Source organism: Cyclopterus lumpus, chromosome 1 (genome assembly GCF_009769545.1).
Source record: "Cyclopterus lumpus isolate fCycLum1 chromosome 1, fCycLum1.pri, whole genome shotgun sequence".
Taxonomy (NCBI): Eukaryota; Metazoa; Chordata; class Actinopteri; order Perciformes; family Cyclopteridae; genus Cyclopterus; species Cyclopterus lumpus.
Genome location: NC_046966.1, coordinates 14,766,168 through 14,791,579, shown reverse-complemented (window position 1 = coordinate 14,791,579; position 25,412 = coordinate 14,766,168). Strand labels below are relative to the sequence as shown.

Here is a 25,412-nt window from a genome sequence, read left to right as displayed (position 1 = left end):
GCCACATCTGACTGCTGTAGTCACATAAACCTGCTGGTTTAGTACACAGCTCCAGGGAGCAATGTTAAATCAAGTCTAACTTTTTGTGTCCTGCATCATGTATTTTGAAAGATAATCTAGACTGGTGTTTAGGCATGGGACAATATAGAATATCATCATTCTGGCCAAAAGAAAGTGCTATTCATGTTATTATCCATCAACATATGATGACAACTCTTAAAATAACACTAAAACATACCGAAATCACTTGATCTTAAACGTTTCGTTGAGGAACACATATTTGTATTGCATCACAGAGAAACACATACGTTTTATTATTGAACATCCTTTTTTAGTGCAAAACAAACTTACAACAAAAACATCTTAAATAAGGTATGAATCATAGTGTCCCCCTGTATCAGTTAAGGATACGTACATTTAAAAATAGCAGGCCAGACAGATATTCACAATCATACCAATAATGGAAAGTAAGCCTTTCACCATCATACCAATCCCTTGTTATATCTCCAGAAACACAGCCATATGCTGAATCCTGTAGGGTAGAGTAGGTCTCTCTTTGCTGTTAAGATGATGGCGAAGACTTTAGTGAGAAAGAGATGTTTTTGACTTTTAGTTTCACTTGACTGTTCAGTGTTTTTATCTAAAGCCAGTGTAGGACACATTTAACAATGAATGTTCATATTAATTGAAGTAGCTACAATGAACTTAAATGTCATTAATGGTTCCTCAACACTACAATGAATTTAGTCCACGACTTTGGTCCAGACGGAAATATGTGAAGGAACTGGAGGGTTACAATGCTCACGTGCCAAGCTAAGATAACGAAAATGGTAAGTATTACCACGTAAACATTAGTGCAAGCTCATGTTAGCATTTACCTCAAAACTCATGCAATTCATATTTTCATTGAATTCACTCTGACATATTGGATATCTTTACGAAGAATAACATATTGACCAGGATTTAAAATTAAGTAATGTGTTCTTCAGCCAATAGCATCAGACTAAACAGCCCCTCCCATAGCCGGTTTCTTGGATGTTGATAGCTCTTTTTATTGATGTTGTGAGTGTTTTACATGTATTTATGGAGCAGAGTGCTTTTTTGGCATTACATCCTTACTGTGTAACTCTATCGCTCTCCTCCTCATATATTTATTTTTTCTTTCTTTTTCTATTTACAACCCTCTTATTCTTCCTCCATTTATTTTATTTATTTTCCTCTCATACCACACTCTTGCAAAAATGTTCTCTTCCACATCCCTATTTATATAAATGTATAATTCACTTTGTACCCTCCTCTTCTTCTGTTTCTTTCTCTCTTAAATACTGAGATACAAAGCCTGTGACCTCACACAGCCTGCTTGGTGACGTAAGACATGAATCTAGTTGATGGAGTAGTTATCGAGTAATCATGGGCGACCTCTATTCCCCTCACTCCATCCCACAGGCCTCGGCTGGCAGCCCACTCCTCCGCTGCCCCCCTCATCCTTCTTCTTCATTTAATTTTCTGCAGGCCCCACTTGACTCCCCACATAGCAAGCTACAAATAAAAAAAACTGTTAAGTGGGATTGTTATTGCTGCGCAAGATCCACTGCTAGCACCATGGTTTATTTATGTCCAAGATGTTGTGTTTGAACAGCGAATGCTGATTCATGATTGTTTTGTTCAAATGCTAATGCAGTTTGTGGTTGTTTGCTGGTTACTGGTCTAGTCATGCACACAATTTTAACCACACCCATCAGTGATAATGTGACACTCACATACACAAAGTGTATAGATAAACTGTGCTGACTGCTTACTTGAATTTTTTTATTATTATTATACTATAACTTTTGTATGTGTTTTAAATGGCATCACATGAACTGAGAATTTTCTCCTTCCGGATGATCTGATACTTTTATATTATATTAATTGTCTGATTGAATTTACTTAATTGCAGTCTTGAAATGTTTTAATCCTTATTTTAAAGCATGTTGTAACTTTGCCTTTAAAGGTGCTAATAAAGTGTATTATTTAATTTTATTATCTAACAGTTAGCACTGCTCTGGCATGTGTAAACCATCATATACAGTTAGATAGACATGCTGTAGCTGTAGTATTTGATGATGGGTGTGTGTACAGCTTACCATGGCCACTTTAAGGATAACAGGGAGACATGTGTATTGGTTGTCTAGTGAGTTGAAGAAAAAAACAGACTGGATAAACATAATACATTGAGTTGATTTCATTCAGAGCACTAGAGGTCACTGTTTTGATTAATAAGGAAATGTATGTGTTAACAGATGTCAACACCTATGGGAGATGTTGGAGTGACTTATTAGTAAGCATCATCCACCACCACCATCAACACACCAAATGAGGGGAGATCTTTTACATTTAGGTTTAGTATTTCTGGACTTCTCTATTTGAGGAACCACAATAGCCTGAGAAGTGTTTGTATTGTGCTTTCTAAGGGAACTGATAGCCAAACATGGTCTGCATAAAGCAGCAGTACAATCAGTACATTACAAGTGTGTCACAGCCACATATTTAGGCACAATTCATATCTTCCTGACACATTATTTAACAATTAACATGATCTAGCATATAGAGATATGTTAAACTGGTGTTATTAAGGGGGACAAATTTGTGTCCCATTCAATCTTGTGTGTGGCCGCTCATGATATAATCCCATCACTTCTTCTGACCACAAACACAGAAATGGAAGGAGAGAAGGAGAGAGATGTAGAGAGCCTGGTCAGCCAAAGTAGAATGCATTTTCATTCAACTTTAATGCTGGGGAGGTCTGAGAGCACTAAAGAGGCTCCTCACCGAGGCTCGCTCAGGTCTTGCACTCTCAACACACTCACTCAGTCACACCCAGCCGCACCAACTCCTCCCATCATCTGTGAGTGAGAAAGGCCCTGTCCTGGTTCTTAGTCACATGTTGTCCCCTATGTCTCTGCTGCTAATGATTAACCAAATCAGCACAGCTGTATAAACACACAAATGCAAGGCTGGTTCCCAAATTGCACAAGATAGTAAGAGACTAAGGCTTGATGAGGACAGTTGAGTTCTTCCACACCAAACTGGGAATCTAATTTCTTTATGCACCTGGCTTTAAAAAGTCACTGTGTGTGCGTGTGTGTGTGTGTGTGTGTGTGTGTGTGTGTGTGTGTGCGCGTGTGTGCGCGTGTGTGTGTGTGCTATTTATATAACAAAGCAGAAAACAGAAAGGTTGCTTTCACAATGTACTACAGAATCACGTGAAGGTTCTCTATACAATATTCGTAGTATTAATATAGAAGCAAACGACTATTTGCTATGTAAATACATAGTGGAGTAATCTCTACGTGCACAGTCCCTCTCCCTCTGTTTGACGTGTGCTCTATCTACACTGGGCTCATATGCCGGTTACAGCTGATAACGCCGCCCCGATCCGACTGTTAGCTCTGTTGCCATTGTTTACACTGTTAGCACTGCTAGCTGCAAGCCACTGGCTCAGCCGCCGCCATGTTGAAAGTGTGGAGACACTATATATGTACCAATTTAGCGCATTTAAGACAAATTCTGACTTTTTGACAGTAACCCTTTTAAAAGAAACTAGGATCATGAATGCAATGTGGGCTGGTGCACAAATGTTCAAATACAGATGCATTATTTTACTTCTATCGGTGCTTAGATTTCTAGCTTTTTCACTCACTTTCTGGCCCACATTTAGTGCAAGAGTGCACACAAGCAGGCATGCATGCACGCTCACACACACAGGTGCACATGCATACTAAAGTATACCCAAATGTGCACTAGTATGTGTGTTTTTCTTTCTTTTTTTCATGTTACAGTTGAGAATGAAAAACTGAGGCCAACACAAAATTGAAACTTTTTGAGACAGGCAGCAAAGATGATGGATGTGTAGACAAACTCACAAGAGTACTCACACACACACTGGTGTCGCACAAACACAAATCATATACACGCAGACACCGTTACCCCCCCCCCCCCCTCCCCCCCCCCCCCCCTCCAGCCCCCAGCCCCCCACTGGCTTCCATTCCTCCAGGTGTTGCAGATACACCCGACTGCTTTTGAGTTCTTTTAATTAAGCACAAAGTGTGAAGATTCAAGCGAGCACACTCTGAATACACACACACATATGGAGCTCATGGATTTGCACTCTCTCCAGCTGTCTGGAAAAACAGTGGAGGCTGGCAGCAAAGCAACAGGACAAACTGTACAGTAACACAGGCATTCTGTCTTTGCAAGAGCATACATTCCTTCTGCAAGCTTTCATCCACAGACTAAACCGCAACACCATCTGGGTTTGTGGTGCATTTTGTGTGCTGCCTCTGCAAGTACTGCAGTGCACATGCTCTCAGACGAACTGTATAGATACTGTGTCTGTGTGTGAGTGTGGGTACAAACAGTGCTTGTATAAAGTACATGTGTATGTAGGAATGAACATTCTTTCTCATTTACATTATGATCAAATTCTTACACATACATTACTTTACATTACATTACATGTCATTTAGCTGACGCTTTTATCCAAAGTGACTTACAATAAGTGCATTAAACCATGAGTCCAAACTTAGAAACAAGAATCAAGCAAGTACAATTTCTTCAATAACGTTAAACTACAGAGTACTATCCGTACATACACACACACACACACACTCACAAACACACACACAACATCATATATCTGCATTTCACACTGTAATTAGTGGAATTCAACAGTGGGTGAAAACTGAAAGAGGTTAACAAGAAAAAAGAGGTTCCAAACATCAGCTGCAGCCAGTGAACTGAATATTTAAATATTTCAGGAACTGCTTCCAAGTGTGCGCTATTTTCAGACCTGATCCATAATTCAACATTAGCATTTTTCTCACAGAAACCTTAAGTCTGGTCGGGAAAATGTTTCTCTTTATCTCAGCTGAAAGTACTAAATTGGGTTTAGTAAGAATCAGATTTTTTTTTTTCAGATTTTCTTTTTTTACTCAAGAGATAAAATGACTAAACTTGACATACTGCTAGCTGCAACAATTTCCAGCTAGTGACAGTTATCCAAGCAAGAAGATGGATATCTATTGTAAACTGAATATAAAGATACAGGCAACTATAAAAGAGTGAGAAATATTTGATAAAAGAAGGACATTAAACATTGAAAAAAAAACATTTTTGGTACAAGAAGTTGACTTTTGCTGCCATGGTACTATTTTGTCTGAGAAACTCTTTAAGCTTCGTGGCTTAAACAATTCAATCCTGCTGTGAATTAAAATGCATGTTGATATAGAAACGCAACATTTTATGAGTTGGCAAACTTAGTTTTATTCATCTGCTAGGGTTAAACAACAGTAAGAAATTTATAAGTAACATATGACAAAATAAAACCGCTTAAAACAACCTAAACTCTGCTTGGCCAACTTTTTATTTCCAGAATGAAGTTGACCCTTGCAATACATCTATAGTGCACACCAGAATGAAGACACAATCACATGCTATCCCTCTATATTTTGAAAGGGCAAATGCATTAAAGAGTATATGATTATTACGTATTAGCCCTGGTTTTATCACCAACTGGGGGCACCATTGTATCCCTACATCACTATGTATAGTCAATATATCAATGAAAAGTAGTAATGAAGGAAACAATCAATAACATCTAAAAACATAGAGCTATTTACAACAAGTACCAGAATATTTAATGTAATCAGTCATTTTTACAAAGTAAACTAGATTGTCCATATTTGATTGAACTTAGTCAATTTCAGTTCAGCTTCAGGCCCAAAGGCCTCAACAAGGCCCAAAGGTTATGTGGGTAAAGAGTACCCCAACACTCAATCAAATTAAAACACAGACCTCTGCCAAGGCCAAATGCACCATCTTTCAATATAAATTAATCAAAATCAATCCAAAATTCAATGGCATCTTCTTTCGGCCCGTGCTACACCCTTACACCAAGTTTCATGAAAACCTGTCCAGTAGTTTTCCGCAATGCTGCTGCTGACTAACAGAGAAACAAACCAAACTGAAAACATAACCTTCTTGAAAGCAATAAACAAAAAAACTTACATTTCTGGCCACGCCCTCATGAGTGGTGTCACAGAAGAGTTTCTGCTTACGAGGTGATGCATGTGTTAATTCAAAATATAATCTTGTGTTAAATACTTACTAAATAAGAACAAATAAATGCATTTTGGTAAAGTTAAAAGGCCCTTCTTTGTTTCCCTCTCATCAGTAAAACAAGAACGCTAGATTCAATGTAGGCTACAATTATCGGAACAGCACAAACATTTGGCTCAAAGGTGTACTGCGGATGTTAAATTAAAGACAATGGAAGAAATTCTACAAATGTATTTGGCGACCCAAATAAAACCATATTTAGTACATAGAGCTGAGAGAAACTGCAGAGTCAAGTAATTCCCAGGGTGCATCACTATATGCAACTTGTTTTATTCATTATTGATGTAAATATCTTGATACGTGCAGCTTTAAGCTTTAACTATCTTTTTAAGTCCCACATCAAAACATAAGTCAATCTGTTTCTTAAATTAAAGCCTTCTCTTGACCTTGGTCACCAGTTGACCTCTCGGTGGACAGTAGCAGCCAGACAGCAAGCATGGAGGGGGGCTACGCTGCCCTCCATATGCACCCTGAAGCCTGCAGCCTCGGGGAGTCCTGGTAAAGTGATTAACAGTGTGTGTGTATGTGTGTGTGTGTGAGAGACCCCTGACAGAGGCTCCTCCCACTCTTTCTGTCTCCCCCTTTTCTCTCTTGTTCCACCACTCTAATCCTTAAAACCTCTAAATCCTCCCTGCTCTCCCTGCTTCTGTGCCGTAGGTCCTGATTTCTTCTTTTGTCCATCTGGTGTGAAGGAACCAGCTCCAACCAATCGCCAATCTTGTTTTGTGCCCCTGATCAGAAAAGTGTTTGATAAACGTAGCTCCAATAAATTCAAGTAGTACTACTACTGAGAGTGTTTACGTGTGCCTTAGCGCTGCCTTAACATCAACACAAGAGGGTGCCTCCATTAAACACACCCGGCACTCCAACCTTAAGGCCGTGTTGTGCGTCCACCCCTGTTTGAAATGTCTACAACCTCACTGCTGAGTGCATCAATATTTTACACATCATTTCTATATTTACATTTTGGAAACCTCAAAGCTAGATAGAAACTTGTGTTGGGTTCCAGAGACGAGATTTTATGTTGTGCAAGGAGGAGGATTTCTAACATCACTGCATCGAAGAGGTTGGTCACTGCTGCGTTCAGCATTTCGCTCATTCAGCACAGCATGACAGCTCCCCTGCACTAACATCCTCTGGATTAGGAAGTCAATGGAAGGTTTAGCAAGTCAATGTAGGCAGTCTCGGAAGTCTATAGTGTATTAGACATGGACAAAGTGTTCGTTAGCACCGTGAATCAGTGACGGGGACCCCAGGTGCTGACTTCTCAGCCAATGATTAGCCTAGAACCAGGTGTTCTGGCTCAGTAACAGATCAGGACACTTCAGAGTCTCTCGTGACAGATAAAGTCCTGTATCACTATAACCTTATCACTGCCAGCTGCTCAGGTCTCAGGCAACGCTGCCGCCAGTGCTGACCAGGTGAATAGTATTGACGTAAGTTACAGAATGATCTCTTGGAGGGGTTTGTCACTGCTGGGGGGAAAGCATTGTTGGCTGTTATTCAAGTCCACTCTCCCAATGAAGATCCTGATGGATCGGGGGGTTACTTTGAATTTTATTGCTTACAAGAAACTCAAACATATGGTGTCAAACCACATATATTTGGCTGTAGTAAATTACACATAAATGTATTGTGACCTTGCTAAAACAACATAAAGAGAACAGAAATGGATACATTAATTTAGCTGCACACCTTTTTTTCAATTTTTAGTGGCCTATCTGTAATCATTTGTCCTGATGTTGTACTCGTTAGCCAATTTCTGTCCGACACAAAAACCGTGGTAGCGTTGCCGGAGCAATTGCCATTTTTTACGTGACAGTCCAATATGACAGTTCACAACCTTGTCTTACACAAAAAATTAATAAACGCATTATCAATTACGTTTTATGGGAATGGGAATTGACACAAATCAAAACTAAAACAAAACTGCTTGGTTATGTATAATACAAAAAACATGATTTTGATTAAGCAAGGTATGTTTGTTACATTATTTAAGTAACAAACATAAATTACCTCTGGGGTGAAGGCCTTCAAAAAGTAATGGACAATGTGGTTTTGTTCAGGTTGTAGTTTAAAAGTTGTTACTTCAGTAAGTCAACAATATGTATAAATGTATTGTTTTTCAGGAATGTAGCTTGTTATTTAGTGATGCGGGAAGTTCTTAATCCCTCCCAAAACGTTGAGTGTTTCTCCATCACAATAATAGCCGACATTGAGCACCAGACCTATTTGAAATGCTGGCCCACTCCTGTGACCAATGAAACCAAATCTATCTTTGTCAACTAAGATCATTTGTGTGACAGCAAAACCTAAATGTTTTCTCTCAACACCTGTTGCACTCTACTACATATAATTCTAACGCCATACTATAAGTACTTAAGAATTTGTTCTGGTAGCAGATTGGTCCACAACACTCACACACAGAATATTTATCATGCCACAGCTGATCTTGTTCTTCCCTAATGAACAGATAAATGAAGTATCCGATCCATGCATAATACTTAACTCAGTACAGTACATAGTATACACACACACTGTTGTGTATACCATTAAACCAATGGATGCCATTTCCCAAAAGGCCATTTGATTCATTATTTAAGGAAAAATGTTCTATACAATTATTTATGGAAAAATGTAAATGTAAAAGTTGGATGGTTGTCAGTGACATCTAGAAGGAATCAACACGTTATTGTATATATTAATATTAATTCAAAGCTAATGGCAATTAGATCCAAGAAATTGTTAACTTTATTAGACTGATAGTGACCTGGGAAACAAAAAATACTCCTTCCAGAGATTTTAACATATAGGTTGCTGATATTTTGAAGTGTGTGAAGATGCTAAGTCCCTGACTATGGATTTCTTCTAGGTCTGTTTTTGAGTGGACTGCTTTGCGGAGATGTGACATGTGTGCCAATTATGATTATGATGCATTATGGTTAATACCTTGCCATTGTCTGGGATGTATTGAAAGTAAAAGAAGTTGACATGAAGGTGTCCAAAATTAAACAAAATGGCTAAACTGTCTGTATCTTCTTCACATCGATCTTCTTCCATTCACTCTGCCCCTATGTAGTAGATATTAAAGAGTGCTTCACTGCTGTTAACTAAATCGAATTTGCATTTCTCCTTTGTCCATGGTTTGCTGATCCCTCGATGGTTAGCCAGATGATGAAGCCATTATTGACTGAACCTGAGCCTGTGCCTCATGGAACATTAAATACATCACTTCCTTTCCCGATGCAGCTCTCCCCCTGCTTCCCTTTACGCTGCAGTCAGGAAATGAAAACAGCCATTTGAATCGAAGCAAGCCAGAGTGCTCTGGGATGCTGCCGCACGCCGGCTACAGCAACATCTTTCATTATGAAGCTAGAGATTGGGCCCTCACGTGTTTCAGGGCAGGTGTGGATACAGCTCTGGTGGATCACACTGCCGCTGCTTGTGGTGGAAACCCCTGAGGCATCAAACTGCAATGCAACCAGCCTTTTGTATGAGGCAGCTGTAGCCAACCCAGCAATAATGACGAAACACCGTCTCTAAGAGAACAGACAGTGAGTTTAAAGTGACCCATGGCTGTCTCCTGTCATTTCCCCCATAATGCTCCTTTAGCTTACAGTTTCTGCATAACCTCGAGCATCCTTCTTGTTATTATTATTACGCCTCCTACACAGCTCCGATTCTTGGGATTTGGGTCGCCATTTGATCAATATACAGAAGGTTTTCAAAGGTGCTATATATCCGGTCTCTTTACTCGTCTGTAGCGTGTCCGGTTCAGGGCTGCTAAGATTCCCAACCACACCCCATCTTCCTCTCTCCGCCGGAGGGGAGCACACATGATCGTCCACGCCGCTTCCCCGCCGTCCGTCTGTCAAGCTTATGAAACGGATCGTGTCGCTGCAGGCCTATAAGCTATAATGTCATTGTTGTTCCCATTATTGTCAACGCGATCTCTCTCACACACAGGCAGAGAGGGGAGGCGAGAGACACGCACACACGTTCACTGCGCGGTTGCAAAAAATCTCCAGTGATAAACTCAGCCCTGCCTGCGTGCGTGCGTAAAAGGAAAAGCGGCGAGGGGATGGGGTGCAGTCCCCATTGATGAAAACGAGTAGGGGAAGGATGGATAAAGCTATGATCCCTCCCTCAACCCCCCTCCACCAGCACTGTCACACCCCATCAACGCGGCCCTTTTTACACCTGTAACGCGTTTGACCCTGTTTCGGGTCATCTCCATTGACTGTATATTGTTTTCATTTATTGATCGATTCCAACAGCATCGAGCCTCGGAAGGCTACTCGCTGTCTCACTGATGATGCTGCTCTGTCGTGCCTGTGGGTACATTTATAAGAGCACACCACTACCTCTTCAAGACGGACCTACAAGTGCATCGGCCAGCCGGCTGGATGTAATGGGTGTGTGGTGTTAACCACAGCGATGGCAACACTGGGTGTTAATGGGCAGCTCGGTGCACAAGGGGCGTCTTTCTAACGGGAATTGCTATGCGTTACATGACATACAACTTCCTCAGAAAAGAAGAAGAAAACAATGTTGCTCTTACTTTAGCATGGCTTGTTCTTTATCCTCTTCCTCTTTTTGCCTCTCCATCACTGCCATGATGATCTTCCTCTCCTCCTCGGTGAGATGGCTGAGGTCCGGCAGATCCGGCATGGATGGCGGCACGGTGGGTGGGCGAGGGCCACCCTGGGGCCCCACGGAGGCGGACATCTTTTCCACCACCACCCCACCACCTCCTCCTCCTCCTCGGCGAGTCGTTTCGGCTGACAGGTTTCCCGGAGCGTTTCCGAGCCACACCTCACGACTTAGTCCGCGGGCAGAGAGGCAGCGGCAGCCGCAGCTCTGGCGAATAGTGCAAGCCGCTCATGGTTGCAGGCACCCTCGGTTGTGCTTGTGTTTGTCCTCTCTGGATATTTCTCCCACAACTCTCTCGTCGTCCCCCGCCCCCCCCCCCCCCCCCCCCCGCCCCCGCCCCCGCCCCCGCCTGCCCGCCTCTGCCCTCCACCGCCCGGATTCACGGGGAGCCCATCTCCGTTTTTCACGCCGGGAGTTGAGTCGAGCTGAGGGGGGCCCTGGATCACCGGCTAGTCGGTCTGTGGTGCCGTCGTCGGACTGGAGCTGGATGTTAGGGCGGTATAGGCGGAGTCCGTGTGCTGCTTCGCTCTCTCTCTCTCTCTCTCTCTCTCTCTCTCTCTCTCTCTCTCCCTCTCTCTCTCTCTCTCTCTCGCTCGCTCTCTCAGTCAATGGGAATGCAGCCCTTCTTCCTCTCGCGTTTGCCGAGGCGCGCTTACTCATGTGAGAATGGGGTCCTCACCGTCATCCCTTGCAGGAGCACAGGCTTTACTGTGGCTACACACACATACACGCGCACACACGCGCGCGCACACACACACTAATGTTTTTTTCACCACACACACAAACACACTAGGCACACACAGTTCAGAAGTCCACACACGAGGAAGCATTTAACAGCCATAACCGACCGTAATTTACGATTCTCGCGATATCTTTTTGTCGATTCAAATAAGTCCCTTATTAAAGCCTGTTTTTTAAACCACTTGAAGCACACCATCAACATAGACGTGCTAACGTGGTCTATTAGGTTTCAGCACCATGGACAGCAGCTTGTCTGAACCAAGGAAAACATCGTATGTCCAACTTATTTCTATGGAAACATCTAGGCTGCTAAAAAAGTCCAAGCAAAAACATTTAACATAATCATCTTATATTATTATTAAACATGTGTTATGCTTCCCCCCCCCCCTCCCCCCACACTTGTATGTTTTACTATGTACCTTGTGTGAGCGGGTGTGTGACAGACTTCCTCTTAGCTAAAGCTAAAAAGTATGCCTTATTAAAAACACAAATATCTGAGGTTATGTTGTGCTATTTGTATTATTTATAATGTACGTATTTATCAATTCCCACAGAGGCAATACACATTGATCAATATCAATGTTGGCATTGTTAGACAAAAGGCTAATTATCTACTGTTGTCCTTTTACCTTGTGTTATATCGATTTTTTTGTATTATCATATGTATGCTGTTATTAAAGATTAACTCATTATTTTATATTGATATATATGTTTTACTATGCCACAATTGTAGCCTGTATTCCAATGTTACACATTGAATAAGCCAATCAGAATGTAAGTATGGGGTATAGAGAATATCTCTTTTTTTATGGAAACCTTTGAGAAGTGTTTATACTGTTGTCAGCTAATCTCCGAAATGTTGAAGCTCCCTGCTGGATCAAACAGCTCCTGTCCATAACAGCTTCAGTCAGAGTTACTATAGGCCAGACAACCTCTCGGGTCGTTGTGCATTCACATCCAGACTCTCAGGCTATACCGATGGCAGAGCTGGCACCGGTTTCTCCACGATGACGTAATTCTGGGTGAATGGCAAAGTCCATCCAGCAGATGGCATCAACCCCGGCTGCTGCCACCCAGCCTCCGTCACGTGACGTCACAGAGGAGGTGACTGTACCACGGTGACGTCAACTTCCCGTGGTGCAGAATTTTGTCATCATTTCGTGTCGTGACTAGGGACCACCAGCCCCGAGTGACATAGTCGGGCAACAGCAGAGCAGATCCTTGCTGCAGACATGAGACTATAAATAAACCCAGGATGGAGCCTGTGGGAGCACTGAGAGTCTCCGCTTTAATGGCTCCTTTCTTTGGACTTGAATGATACCGACTATAAATAAACATATAGCATAACATGCATGCTTAGTTATAAAGTATTAAACCCCATAGGTTAATGCAATAAGAGGTGTATTATTTCAATGCACCTGAAGAGGTGCATGCCACATGCAACTACACCAAATGTTTAAAAATGTTCCCCACAGCATGCGTCTCCTCGGGGACAGACAGGGAATGACCTGTGTGGACTTGAGTCAGACAACCCCATGATAGCATTTCAGTGGCAAATAATTCTCAGAAACACCTTGAAAGGCTGCAAAATGGTAGTGACCGTATTACTCCCTGTGAGTGAAAAAGAAAAAGACAGATTTATCAATCAGCACAAATTCCCCATGTACAACCTGTTTTCATTGTGCTGTCTCGTTTTTTTCAGGGGATACTGAGAAAATACTAATTAATAGCATGCCGTACAAAACAAGAATGTAGAAAATACGGATTGTTAGTGTCGGTGCGGACTAGTTTTTGGTAAACTTTGAGCTCCCTGCTGGATATCATGAAGCATGTGATCAAGGAGTTTTGAGCAAAGTAATTATTATTTAACCCCTAACATATAGGGTTAGGGTTATATATATATATATATATATATATATATATATATATATATATATATATATATATATATATATATATATATATATATATATGGGCCCTCGATGGACTGGCGGCCTGTCCAGGGTGTCCCCTGCCTTCGCCCTATGTCAGCTGGGATAGGCTCCAGCGCCCCCGCGACCCTAATGAGGATAAGCGGTATTGAAAATGGATGGATGGATGGATATATATATATATATATATATATATATATGGTACAACCACATTGAATTTGCCACTATGATTTATTACTTAGTTAAGCTAATTTGAAATGGTTCTCAGCTGTCAGTGACGATTTGAAAACAATTAAGTAATGATAGAACATCTTTGAATTGGTTACGTTATGCTATGTATACTGCTCCTGTATGAAGAAGACATTCCCACAGAAACAGGTGCACATCTTCATATCCAAGACTTTAATAAAGTGAAACATCTGACACCTAGTGGACAGTTTACAACACTGCATCCACAGGGAGATTACACAAACCGCCACTTGCTCCATTATGTTGCTAAAAGGGAAAGCGCGACTGTGTTACATTGACGTTTATTAAACAGGGACAAGTGACAATGACGCAATAATGCTAAATGATCAAACACAGTGCAATGCGAGCAAAATAGGAAAGGCCATCGAGTCTGCACACTCATTCCGTGATGTCTGTTACCATGGATGGATTACTGAAAGGGGCAACCGGGCTCAGGCCCGGGGGTCTTAACCGATAAAACCAGGAAGAAACTCAAAATTACCACATGAAACGTAGAACGACTACTGGTGCTGAGGGGGCTGCTGTGCCCCCTACTGACATAAGGCTGCAACTGTAAGCCAACAAAGTTTAATAAACTAAGAGACCAAAACAACTACAACGATGGACAAACCAGCTTCAAAGAAACAAAAACAGACCCGAGAGAGACGTATAACTCTGAAAGGGGGCAAAATAACCTCAAAGACGCACATGACTACAAAAAGAAACATGACTATACAGTCTGTTTTGCACTATGTAGAAGAGGTGGTGGGTCCTTTAGCATGCATCTAGCATCTGATTTAAGTTTGCTGTCATTAGCTAACATTTAGCAACCAAAAAGGCTTTGACCATACCAGACCAAGTAATGGACTGTGTGGACATGATTTGGGCTGGAAGGGTGCTGCCATGTATGTTTGACATTTCCAAACGACAGACCATCTCCATGTGTACTGATACTTCGTTTAGACCCTCCCCTTGAGATAGAAACATATTGCAACACCCCGTTAGCTTGCTTCTCTCGACCACTACACACACACGCGTCATGTTTTTCCACAACATTATTTTAATGAAACACTTTTTGACAATAAGTCTTACAAGAAATGTGTGAAATAAATATAAATCATAGTGAATGGAAACATGAAAGACCCTTACCTCTTTTTACCAAAGCGATGATTTAACAAACAGTTCTGAAGTATTCAAAAAGTGACAGCAGAGATCATAAATTATACTGATCCAATTATAGTAAATATTTCTAAGGCCCATGATTTCTTGAAGAGTGTCAAATAAATAATAACACACATCTTAATGAAAATAAAACAAAGTAGAACATTATGTTTATTTTATCTCTCCATATATCCAATAGCCAGAGAAGCAATGGTTTCAATTTAGAAGAAGTACATTTCCTTTCTGGGGTTTACAGTGTCACCTAATGTGTAAATCTGGTACTTCAGAAGGCAGGTTAGCAGATATTCAGTAAAGTTGTCAGTGGGTTTTAATAAATGGGGTGAAGAAATAATAAAAAAGCACAGTTATTAACTTGGTTCTTCAAAACACAAACATTCTTCTTATTAACTTATTTTACCATATTTTTTATGATAATGCATCAGAATAAATATCTCTGACAATAAATCTAAATCCCAACTCTGCCCACATGTTTGAAAAGAGAAATATATTTTATATATAACAAAACATTGTCCTAGTTAATTTCAGTAGACTGCAGGTGGGTGGAACATCAGCTGGGTGTCAGAAACAGCCTTTCTTCCAATTCCTCACTTGACCCTGATCTTTAGGCATCCAGTCTGTCTATTTCACAATCTGGGTGTTGACATCCTCCTTGCGGGATACCACTTTTCCATCAATAATCTCCTCAATCACCACCATCCTCCTCTGGGTTATGACTGAAACCGCTGCAGACCAAATCAAAACAAAGTTAAATCTGTAGCATTTATTTATTTTTACAAGAAAACAAAAAAATAAAGTGTTGATGTAAACTTACGTTTGACTTGCACTGCTGCTACAGGTCTACTAGAAGACAGAAAACAAGTTACAATTAATACAATGTAATAACATGATTATTAAAAGAATAGTTGGAAGAACTGGAAATGTATCTTATTCCCTTTCTAATCGTAAATTAGATGAGAAGACCGACACCTCCTCACACCCAAATGCTAAATATGAAGTAATGTCTGCCACTAAATGGGTCTCTCAATCAAAACCATCACAAAAACAGACTTTGACCTTGTGAAGCAGCATGGGATCATGGGAGTTGTTTTCCTCAGTCTTTAGGAAAATCTATCTGACGTGTCTCTGGCAGAATTCATGTTCATGGTTAAAGTATTGTATTACATTTTTATTTAGGTCACATTTATTAAGGTTATGGCATTTTACTCTAGTGAATTAGCCGCAAGTGACGTTAGCTAAAATAACTTTAACATGCTAACTTCTGTCCTCACTCTCGGAGGTAAGATCTGGTGTCTCCTGGTTGTAGCTTTGCATTTACCATACAAACATAAAAAAGTGGCATCAATCTCACTATCAACGTGAAAGCGAACAAATGTATTGAACGTTTAATTCAATATAAAAACTGAGCCTACGGATCATGTAAATTACTTTTTTCCCACATTTTACCTGACTGTCTTATTCATGTCCAGCTACAGAGAAATCATACGTCAAGTTGATTTGACTTTTTGTGAAAAACATCTCAATAAAGAATTATAAATAAAGAATTCTCTTACTCCTCTCCATCCAGCAGTCTTCTGTACTCGGCGATCTCCATCTCCAGCCTGTTCTTGATATCAAGCAGCACCTGGTAATCATTGGACTGCCTCTCGATGTCCCCCCTCACATTTTTGAGCTCTTCCTCCAGGTTGTAGACCATGGACTGGAGCTGGCTTAGCTGCATGTTGTAGTTGGACTCTGTCTCTTCCAGCTGGCCCTCCAAGGCAGATTTCTGCACAGAAGAAAAAACACAGGAGGAGAAAAGAGAGTTTATTGATCGCTAATTACTTGTTTTTTTTTTTAACTCTAAAGACCTGAGCCACGCAACAGGTTAAAAATATATATGTTCTGTTGTGGTGAAAAAGTTGTGCACGTGAGATCTGAATTACCAGGCTGAGCTGGGACTGCAGCTCAATCTGTAGGGCCTGCAGGGTCCTCTTGAGCTCGGTGATCTCACTTCGGGAGCTCTGGAGGCTCTCTGTGCTGGAGGCCACGTGCTTGTTCAGTTCATCAAACTGGAAGACGTGAAATTGGACACGAAAACTGTCAAAATGCTATTAATGCCACTATATATATATATATATATATATATATATATATATATATATATATTCATGCACGAGATGCGATGATATGAACATAATGTATTGTCTCGTTCCCCTCACCTTGACCTTGTACCACTCCTCCATTTCGCGGCGGTTCTTTTCAGTGATGCCCTCATACTGAGTTCTGATCTGTTCCATGGTGTTGACCATATTGTTCTGAGGCTTGGCGTCCACCTCCACATTTACAGAGCTGGCATTAACTTGGCCACGCATGGATGCCATATCCTACAGGCGGCACAACAGAGTCAAAGGTCAAAGATGAAACCCACACAAAGCTTAATGATGGCTAATGTTAGCAAGCATTAGCAAACTTAAAAATGGATACATATTTTGTAATTAAGATTCCTAAGTGTTCACTGACTGGTACTCATGTTTGCTTGCACTGCTCTTTCACTACATTTTTTAATGAACCGCTCTGTATTTATGTATCTCTCATTGTTTTTGGAAGCACCTTGGGGACGGACTTTGAGGGACAGACAGTACACAACCTCGAGGCCCAGCAGTCAATCCGAACAAGTTTTACATTACCGGTTCTTTGTACAAGAAACAGATAACACTGGGAGGCATTTGGCAAATAGTTGACCAAATGCAAAAAAAATATTTTATATTGCGTTTGTCCCCTGGAACTGTACATGTAAGACTTTACAAAAACCTAATATTTCCTTCTGATATATAACATATCTATACTCTGAACAGGATTCATGTTTGGTTATCTATTGCAGATGATTAGTCACCTGAGCTCAGTGAGATGGTGTGACACTCTTCCTAACAGTACTAGTCTCACCTCTGCATGGTTCTTCTTCAGGTAGACCAGCTCCTCCTTCAAGCCCTCCACCTGCATCTCCAGCTCAGATCGGGCCATTGTCAGGTCATCCAGAACCTTGCGCAGCCCGGCGATGTCCGCCTCCACCGACATGCGCAGTGCCATCTCATTCTCAAACCTGTCAAGAAAAAGGCACAGAGGTTCGTGTTGATGCACCCGCTCAATTAGTGTTACCAACAACAAAAAAGACACGGTGCATCTCCACCAAAACCAGTTACACCAGTTGTATCACTCTGATTATCGTTACACCTCTGTGACAGAACATCTACAAACCTGAAACAACTGAACAAATACGTTGTCATGGTATGACATAGAAGGCTGCAGACTATTGCTATTAGGTGTGAAGTCCCATATGTCTGCCATTATAAACACCAGGTACTTAGAACTTCTTTTCACTCACTTGATTCTGAAATCCTCTGCTGCCAGTCTGGCATTGTCAATCTGCAGCATCAGCCTTGCATTGTCCTGTGTGGCAACGGTGATCTATAAAAACAAAAAGAGTATGTCAGTATGTTTTAACCACATGTAATACAACCAAAAGGGAATGTTAGTGATTCATGGCTAGCATGTTGTTGTTTTTTATCCGCAAAATGGTTTTCTGTACCTGACTTGCATTCCACTGTAATGGCTTTACATCTGAATGGCATCTTCAAATTATCTCATTTACTCTTCACATGTTAAACATCACTAATGCCTGTAGGTGGTACTGAGGAAAAGGCCGTTTTTTCGAACTTACTTGCTTTTTCTTACATTACCTCACACATACAGGAGGAGTAGATCATACACTGTATGTTGTTCCTGATATTCTATGATAATTGATATGTATACTGCTGATGAGGCTTTAAAATGATTTAGCATCCAGTAAGGTAATGAGGACTTAATGAAATAGTTGTACAAAAAGAGTAAGCTTTAACATCACACACATTATTGTGAAATTATTCATCTATATGTGGTGGTTGGTTTTGAAATTGGCTTAATATTTAAGATTAGTTACACACCAGGAGAATCGATAAAGAACTATTCAGTAATTACAACAATGGCTGGAGGTAAAAATCACTTATAACTATTTTACGGTTTTTATTGAACTATTTTACAGCAGTAGTGAAACGCTTGCACGTGAAGATTTACCTTTCTGCGAATGTCTTCGATGATTGCCTGATACTTGCTGTAGTCCTTGACGGTGGGGGTCTGCTTGTCGTACCACTCGCGGATTTGAAGCTCCAGCTTCGTATTGGCCGACTCCAGGGAGCGCACCTTCTCCAGGTAGGTGGCCAGGCGGTCATTGAGGTTCTGCATGGTCAGTTTCTTGCTGTCTGAAAATGAACTATTGTTTCCACCGCCTCCGCCGCCCCCGAGAGCCCCTGCCAAGTCAAAGCCGGAGCCAAGGCCGTTGGAGGCGTACGACACCCGGATGTTGCGGCCACCTGCACCGCCGTGGACGCTGGTGCCCCGCCTGGAGCCTGTCATCTTTGGCAAAGAGGACATGGAAAAGCCGGAAAAGCCGAAGTTGTACTTGTTACTCATGGTGACTTCTGTTATGACTCCGGTGGTGCGTTCAGTTAAATCAGTCAAGCCCTAAGAGTGGAGCGGAGGAGATGATGCTGAGACGGCCTGGAGGAAGGACTTTATAGCCTCCTTGGAGGTGGGAGCGGCCGAACAGGTAGGAGGAAAGGTGCTGCTCGCTGCCATCATGGGTGTGATCACACAGGGCGTGGCGGGTTGTCATTCAGGATATATAATTGCTGTCAGGGCACACAGGTGTGTGAGTAATTGTTCATTAAACTGCCACCAAGTTATTAAACTATACTCGGAAACACAAACTCAGGCGCAATAATATTCCTTTCTGGCAGTCTGTGTCTAATTGACCCCAGTTATCTCATGGCCTCACCTGGCGTCTCTTGTCTGACACACATTTAAATAGATTAGGTTAGGCTATGTAATTTTGCTAATTGCAGTTTTAGCATTCAATAGCAAACCACAAACGAAGTTGAAGTTTGAAGTTTGAAGTTTGTGAGGAATTTCAAGCATGGAGGTATGGATGATACCTGCATGCTTGAAATTCCTCACAAACATCAATTACTTTTTACCTGCATGCTTGAAATTCATCACAAACTTCAATTACTTTTTACCTGCATGCTTGAAATTCATCACAAACTTCAATTACTTTTTAAGACTGGTTAGTTTGTGGTTTGCTATTGAATGCTAAAAGTGCAATTAGTAAAATGTCAGCATTCATTTTTAAAGTTTAAACATTTCCCTCAAATATTCAAAACTAAGTCAGTGCTTTATTTTAATTGACTAAATACTTTATTTCATATGTCTGTACACTTATTCAGACTTTAAAAAGTCAAACTAGACACCATCTTGTGATTGGATCGCACCAGCTTTAACGCTAAAAGGTCAGGGGCATAAAGTAAAGTGTGTGTGTGGGGGGTCAATGGCCATAATCACCAGCTTGTTGTTTTGGAACCAGAAAGGAAAGAGAGAGTGAAGATAATAAACTGAAAACACCCTGTCAATTACAAGTTAGCCACAACCTAAGGCATATCCTGCGTTCTCCTCTATTTTACTCCATACATTACTAAATGAGCATTTTGTTGTATTGATGACAACTTAAAACTAGCAATGGTGGTCATAAACCCAAGTTTACAATGTTTGAAGCAGTAGTTTGAAGTAGTTTATCTTAGACTTCCATACAACTAGACTTCTTTTTGCTACTAGAGAAGCCTCCCCCAATGCATGTTTAAGGCACTTAGCTTTAAGTCCCATCAGCTTTATAATTATGCAACCTGTTTGGGGAACGTAGATATGCATTGGTAATATGATCAATAGTTGTTGAGATATTTCCGTCTGGACCAAAGTGGTGGACCAACAGCCTGGCCAACTGACCAACATTGCCATCTCTGGAGCCACAGTGCATAAAAAGTTGATTTTGTTGTGTAAACAAGTGAAAAGGCTTAAACAGTGTACTACTCAACAAATGTTAGTTTACTCAAAAAAAGGAAAGGTATTTACCTCTGTGAACTATACATCATACAATATTCTCTGACACAACATAACTGTGTGCTGCCAAGATTAGGCTCAAAAAGAAATTATCTTATGTTTATAATTGCACAATTCTCAGGGATTACACAGAAATTGCTGAGAAGTACTATTTGTTCTTTGCCTCGGGCTGCTGTTGCAGAAACTGTTATAGGTGAGCATGTGTGTATACTCTAACTAATTATGGGGAAAGTCTTGAAGAGCAGCTACCTTTTCTCATATCCCCTGGTCTTGTGTACTAGGGCTGCCCCCTCTTTTTTATGCTTTTTCATGCTGAATGACATTATTTCCAAGAGACTTGTGAACACCTCTCGGTTAAACACAATATTTAAAGTGGTGCTTTTGTGTAATTCTTCGTGGAGAAACTTAGTTAGTAGCGAATCAATTAGTCAATTAGTGAAAATCAAATGAGTGATAGACAACTAAGAATATCTTTGGTAGGGAGCAGCCCTTTCGTGCACAACTGGTGTTAAAGATGGCCTCCTGATAAGAATGTTTTCATATGACTGCAATTACTTGTTATGTGTTGGTTTAGTTTTGAAGCTCTAAAAAGAAATATCAGCAGCACATAGATGAAATGTCATCTGGGATGTTGTATTGGGATAAGGGCTGGGTATTGTTTATAAAGTTACAATACCACTACCAACACCAGTACACTTAAAGTGATTCTGTCACCATTAGAGTACTTTCTTTTTACCTTTGTAGCTACTTTTCAATACCTGTCATGTGAACGGCAGCACTCAGTTGCGTTAATGGGCCAATCACATGCTGAATTAAATCAAAGAACGCTTGCATGATTGTCTGCAAGCAAAACCAAACAAATAAAAAAAGGTTCTCTGTCTGGGTATAAAAATAATTTAAAGCAGGTATAGTTTGACTGGAGAGGTTTTTAAACTACTAGGTACTGGGTGATTTTGGTAGATACCTTAGAGGTATTGAGTACCGATATCCAGCCCCAATTGGGATCCAGGATGACTAACGACAACATAGTTCACATTACAGTAAAACGTTGAGCAATCCATTCCTTTCTGTCTGCCAAAAAAGCTTTTTTTACCTATTTACTGTGCAAACAGGTTTTATGCAGAGCATTTAAAAAGTTATCTTAGCAGCAAAAGTGGAATACTATTAGGTATCTGTGAAGACCATATTATTCTATTTCCGATGTTTTAAATTCTGACAATCACTGAAAAGCCTTCAATTCCCATGACATGCGTCTATATATCATAAAAAATAATTTGTATCAAATAAAAGAGACTTAAACATGTAGTATAGAAGTTAATGGGTGGACGAGCAGTTGTTGCACTTAAATCAGGTGTTTTTAAGTTGTGGTCTTCTGAGGCAAAGTTCACTCATAAGTAATCACAATATCGAGCCACGTTCTCTCTCAGCTTTTCTTAAGGATTGATAGAAGTACTGATTTATAAATGCCCCTTAAGGCATCTGATAAGCTTCTTTTAGAAATGTGCCTAACACTGAGGCTTAAACTAAAGCTATACTGACAAATGAGAGTAAACTATGGTTCAAATGACACGGTAGTTTAGTGTTGGACCAACACATTATTTTAAACTGTGATGAGGAGCTTAAAAATAATATGTTTTCATATTAACAATGGCTCAAATTACTCTGTGTATTGTAAAAAGGGTAATTTCTAGTGACAACCCCACAGAGATTACAGAACAGCTATATTTAATAGTTTTAGTAACTTTCAGCAAATTTGTTTGGTTTAAAAGCCTTTACTGTCTTTTTCCGTGATCGCTATCATAAGTTTCATTTCCAGACACAGCAAACAGCTGATAAACTTACATAAATCACACCTGCCCAGGATCATCAAGGACCAAAACTAATAAAATAGTTAAGCATTTACTATAGTAACTTCGTACTTTCTAAGAAAAAAATGTCTGCATGGGTTTGTGGAGACCAAGTCAGAGATTAAAGCATTACATGAAGAGCCCGTCTGCATTTCTTTGTCAGTGGTTAATTCTTATTTGTATATCTTATGTTCGTATGTAGGACATTCAATGCAACGCCCTCAGCTAAAACAAACATACATCTTATTATAACACCTTCAATATTTTCAGTACAGTATAGATGCCTATGGTGATGTCATCTGCTGGCTGTACACGACAGTGTTAATATAAAATCCAGAGTCACTAAAGCCATAATGTGACTCCATCAAGTCTATGGCTGAAACACAGGGCTGTAGTTGTGACATGTTGTGACATCAATTGTGTAAGGTTGTTTGGGTTCAGGATCTCCTCTCAGATGCCGATGCTTTCGTAAGGAGTGTATAATTAATTCATTTGAATTCAAATGTTTGATGCTGTGTCATAAATAAATGTAATGTTAACCGTAATGTTGATCTCGCAAAAACATTAAAAAATGTCCCTTCATATCAAAACGTTAGCCAACCCCTGGGTTAGAGCAATATATTGTTTTTCAACATACAGTGTCAGGCCAATATTTGCTTTTTGTTTATATGTTTATCTGTGAGATTGAGATATTATACTCTTATAGTTTTTATGACCTAGTTTAACGTAAAAGTGAGCTGCAGACTGTAAAGGCCCACAGGCAGACGTCATGCTCGGCTCAATCCGCAGAGCCCTGAAGCCCTGAAGAATGTATGGTTGGTTTATCCAACGTTTTTTCTAATTGAATGTGTTATGTGTTCAAATTGCACCAACTTTGACACTGCACGTCCTTTGGTGCCCATAATACACTGGGCAAGTGTGAAGTAGACCGGATGAACGAGATATGCGCTGGACACACATTCATACTGATTCATATTGTTTTATCGTTAGATTTAGACATTAAAAGTTAAACTGACAAAGTGTGAAGGTTTGAATTCAACAAGTTTAATGAACCCTCGAGTCCTTACGCTGTCAAAAAAGTCACAAATAAAATATGTTGTCATAAAATAAATCCCTCCTTTACTAATTGAACCATACCTGTAATGTAATATATCTTGTCATAAGGATAACTAGTGCGAAAGCATGGATCAGGTCTCTGTGTCACCCTCCACCACCTCTGCCTTATGAGTGACAGGTCGTTCTAAAATGGTAATTTGTGGTCCTTAGATTGTCACGCTGACTTACATTGAATGCTGGCAGGTTAGATCAAATGAAGAAAAGTCTCCTTACCTAATCATCTTATCCAGACATACACACACCCATCAACTTCTTTGCTGACCCTAATCGTCGGGAAAACGTCAAGAACAAGGCCCTGACTTGTTGGGCTGGTGAAATATTTGCCCAACCTTGTTTTACACAACGTTGAATGAGAGTGTGGACACTCCTATTGTAATTGTTTTGTGTGAAGCAAAAGTATGGTCTAACCCTGAGGTGCTTTGCTGAAACATATTATGACTAGGACAAAAGTTTGTAAGGCCCTGTCACAGTATTTCTTTTTACTTATAATGCTAATATTTAATGATACTGACTTTAATGTAGGTTTCTAACCTTAACTTATCTTTTCCAGCCTTTGGGAAACATTGTTTTTCTGTAGCTTTTGAGAATCCGTGTGGGATGGCACAAAGCAGCATTAATAACGCCAGTTAATGACACCCTGTTATCTCATGAATGATGTGCTCTACATGGCATATGTGTCAACCAACCTTCCCAGTCAGTCAGGAGGAGCAACCCTGCCCGGTTCATGCATGTGTGTCAGAAGAATCTAGCCGTTCCCTTTATTGTACAGTTGTAACACCTCTTTAAAGGCATTTGTCTTCTAGACATCAGATGTATGGAATGATGTGTGTCTGGTACTCTGAATGCACGGCAACCATTAATTATCCGCTGGTATGATCAGCATTAAGGAGGGAACAGTTCTTGGCTGAAAATGTGCGCATTCTGGTTTTGATAAGCTGCTGTTTGATCTAAGATAAAAAACAAATGAGCTCATTGATAATTTTCTCAGGCTCTGGTAACTTTAATTAACATTTAATTAAATGTTTAAAGCTTACTTAACTGTCTGGATGGCTGCGGCAAAACGCAACTTTTGTCGCATGTGTTTGATGACCCTAAAAGGGTCCATACAGGTGTTAAATGCACTTGTAGTTCCTTTATGCTACACGAGAAAAACCAAACACAAATAAAGTGCATTTTAACATACAAAATCTGACATCAGGAAAGCATTATTTATCATTTTTGACTACATTTGAGCATAAATTAGTCCAACACTGAGTTAGTCATTAACTTCATCTGTCTGCTGTTTGCTGTTGGACAATTAGCATCGAGTGGGTTTCTGAAAGCTTTTTGAGGAAACTAGGCTGATGAGAGCAACTGAACTAAAGTAAAGTTAAGGGCTTGAAAACTACAACAATAAGCAGAAATATGCTGTGGATTTGGCTGATTTCTCTTGGGTTTTTCACTGCAATCATCTCATTAAACAACCTATTTGATGGTAGCTTTGCGCCCACTTGGGCCTTGGTTACCATGGAGACCTAACAAAAAGCCCTTGGTGTAGATTGTTTTCACTACATCACACATTTGAATGGTTGGTACAATGAGCATAACGATG

The 25,412-nt window shown here is 40.4% G+C and overlaps 2 protein-coding genes across 3 annotated transcripts in view; both read right to left on the bottom strand.

Moving 5' to 3' along the window:
- Positions 1–10,887, bottom strand: part of rims1b (regulating synaptic membrane exocytosis 1b) — a 68,847-nt gene extending 57,960 nt beyond the window's left edge. Inside the window, exon 1 of the mRNA XM_034541365.1 lies at positions 10,721–10,887. Within this exon, the coding sequence (XP_034397256.1) occupies positions 10,721–10,887 (167 nt within the window). The remainder of the gene's footprint in view (positions 1–10,720) is intronic.
- Positions 10,888–14,879: 3,992 nt separating this feature from the next.
- Positions 14,880–19,473, bottom strand: krt97 (keratin 97). 2 transcript variants are annotated; one of them, XM_034541625.1, is made up of 8 exons: positions 18,984–19,473; positions 18,256–18,338; positions 17,817–17,973; positions 17,093–17,257; positions 16,817–16,942; positions 16,445–16,659; positions 15,706–15,734; positions 14,880–15,616 (listed from the first exon to the last, which is right to left on the bottom strand). In XM_034541625.1, exons 1-8 carry the CDS (start codon positions 19,377–19,379, stop codon positions 15,513–15,515), a joined length of 1,275 nt encoding a protein of 424 aa, XP_034397516.1. In that variant the 5' UTR covers positions 19,380–19,473; the 3' UTR covers positions 14,880–15,512. The 2 variants fall into 2 exon arrangements, with proteins under 2 accessions (XP_034397516.1, XP_034397524.1); XM_034541633.1 differs by having other exon boundaries at positions 15,706–15,731.
- Between the last annotated feature and the right edge of the window lie 5,939 nt (positions 19,474–25,412).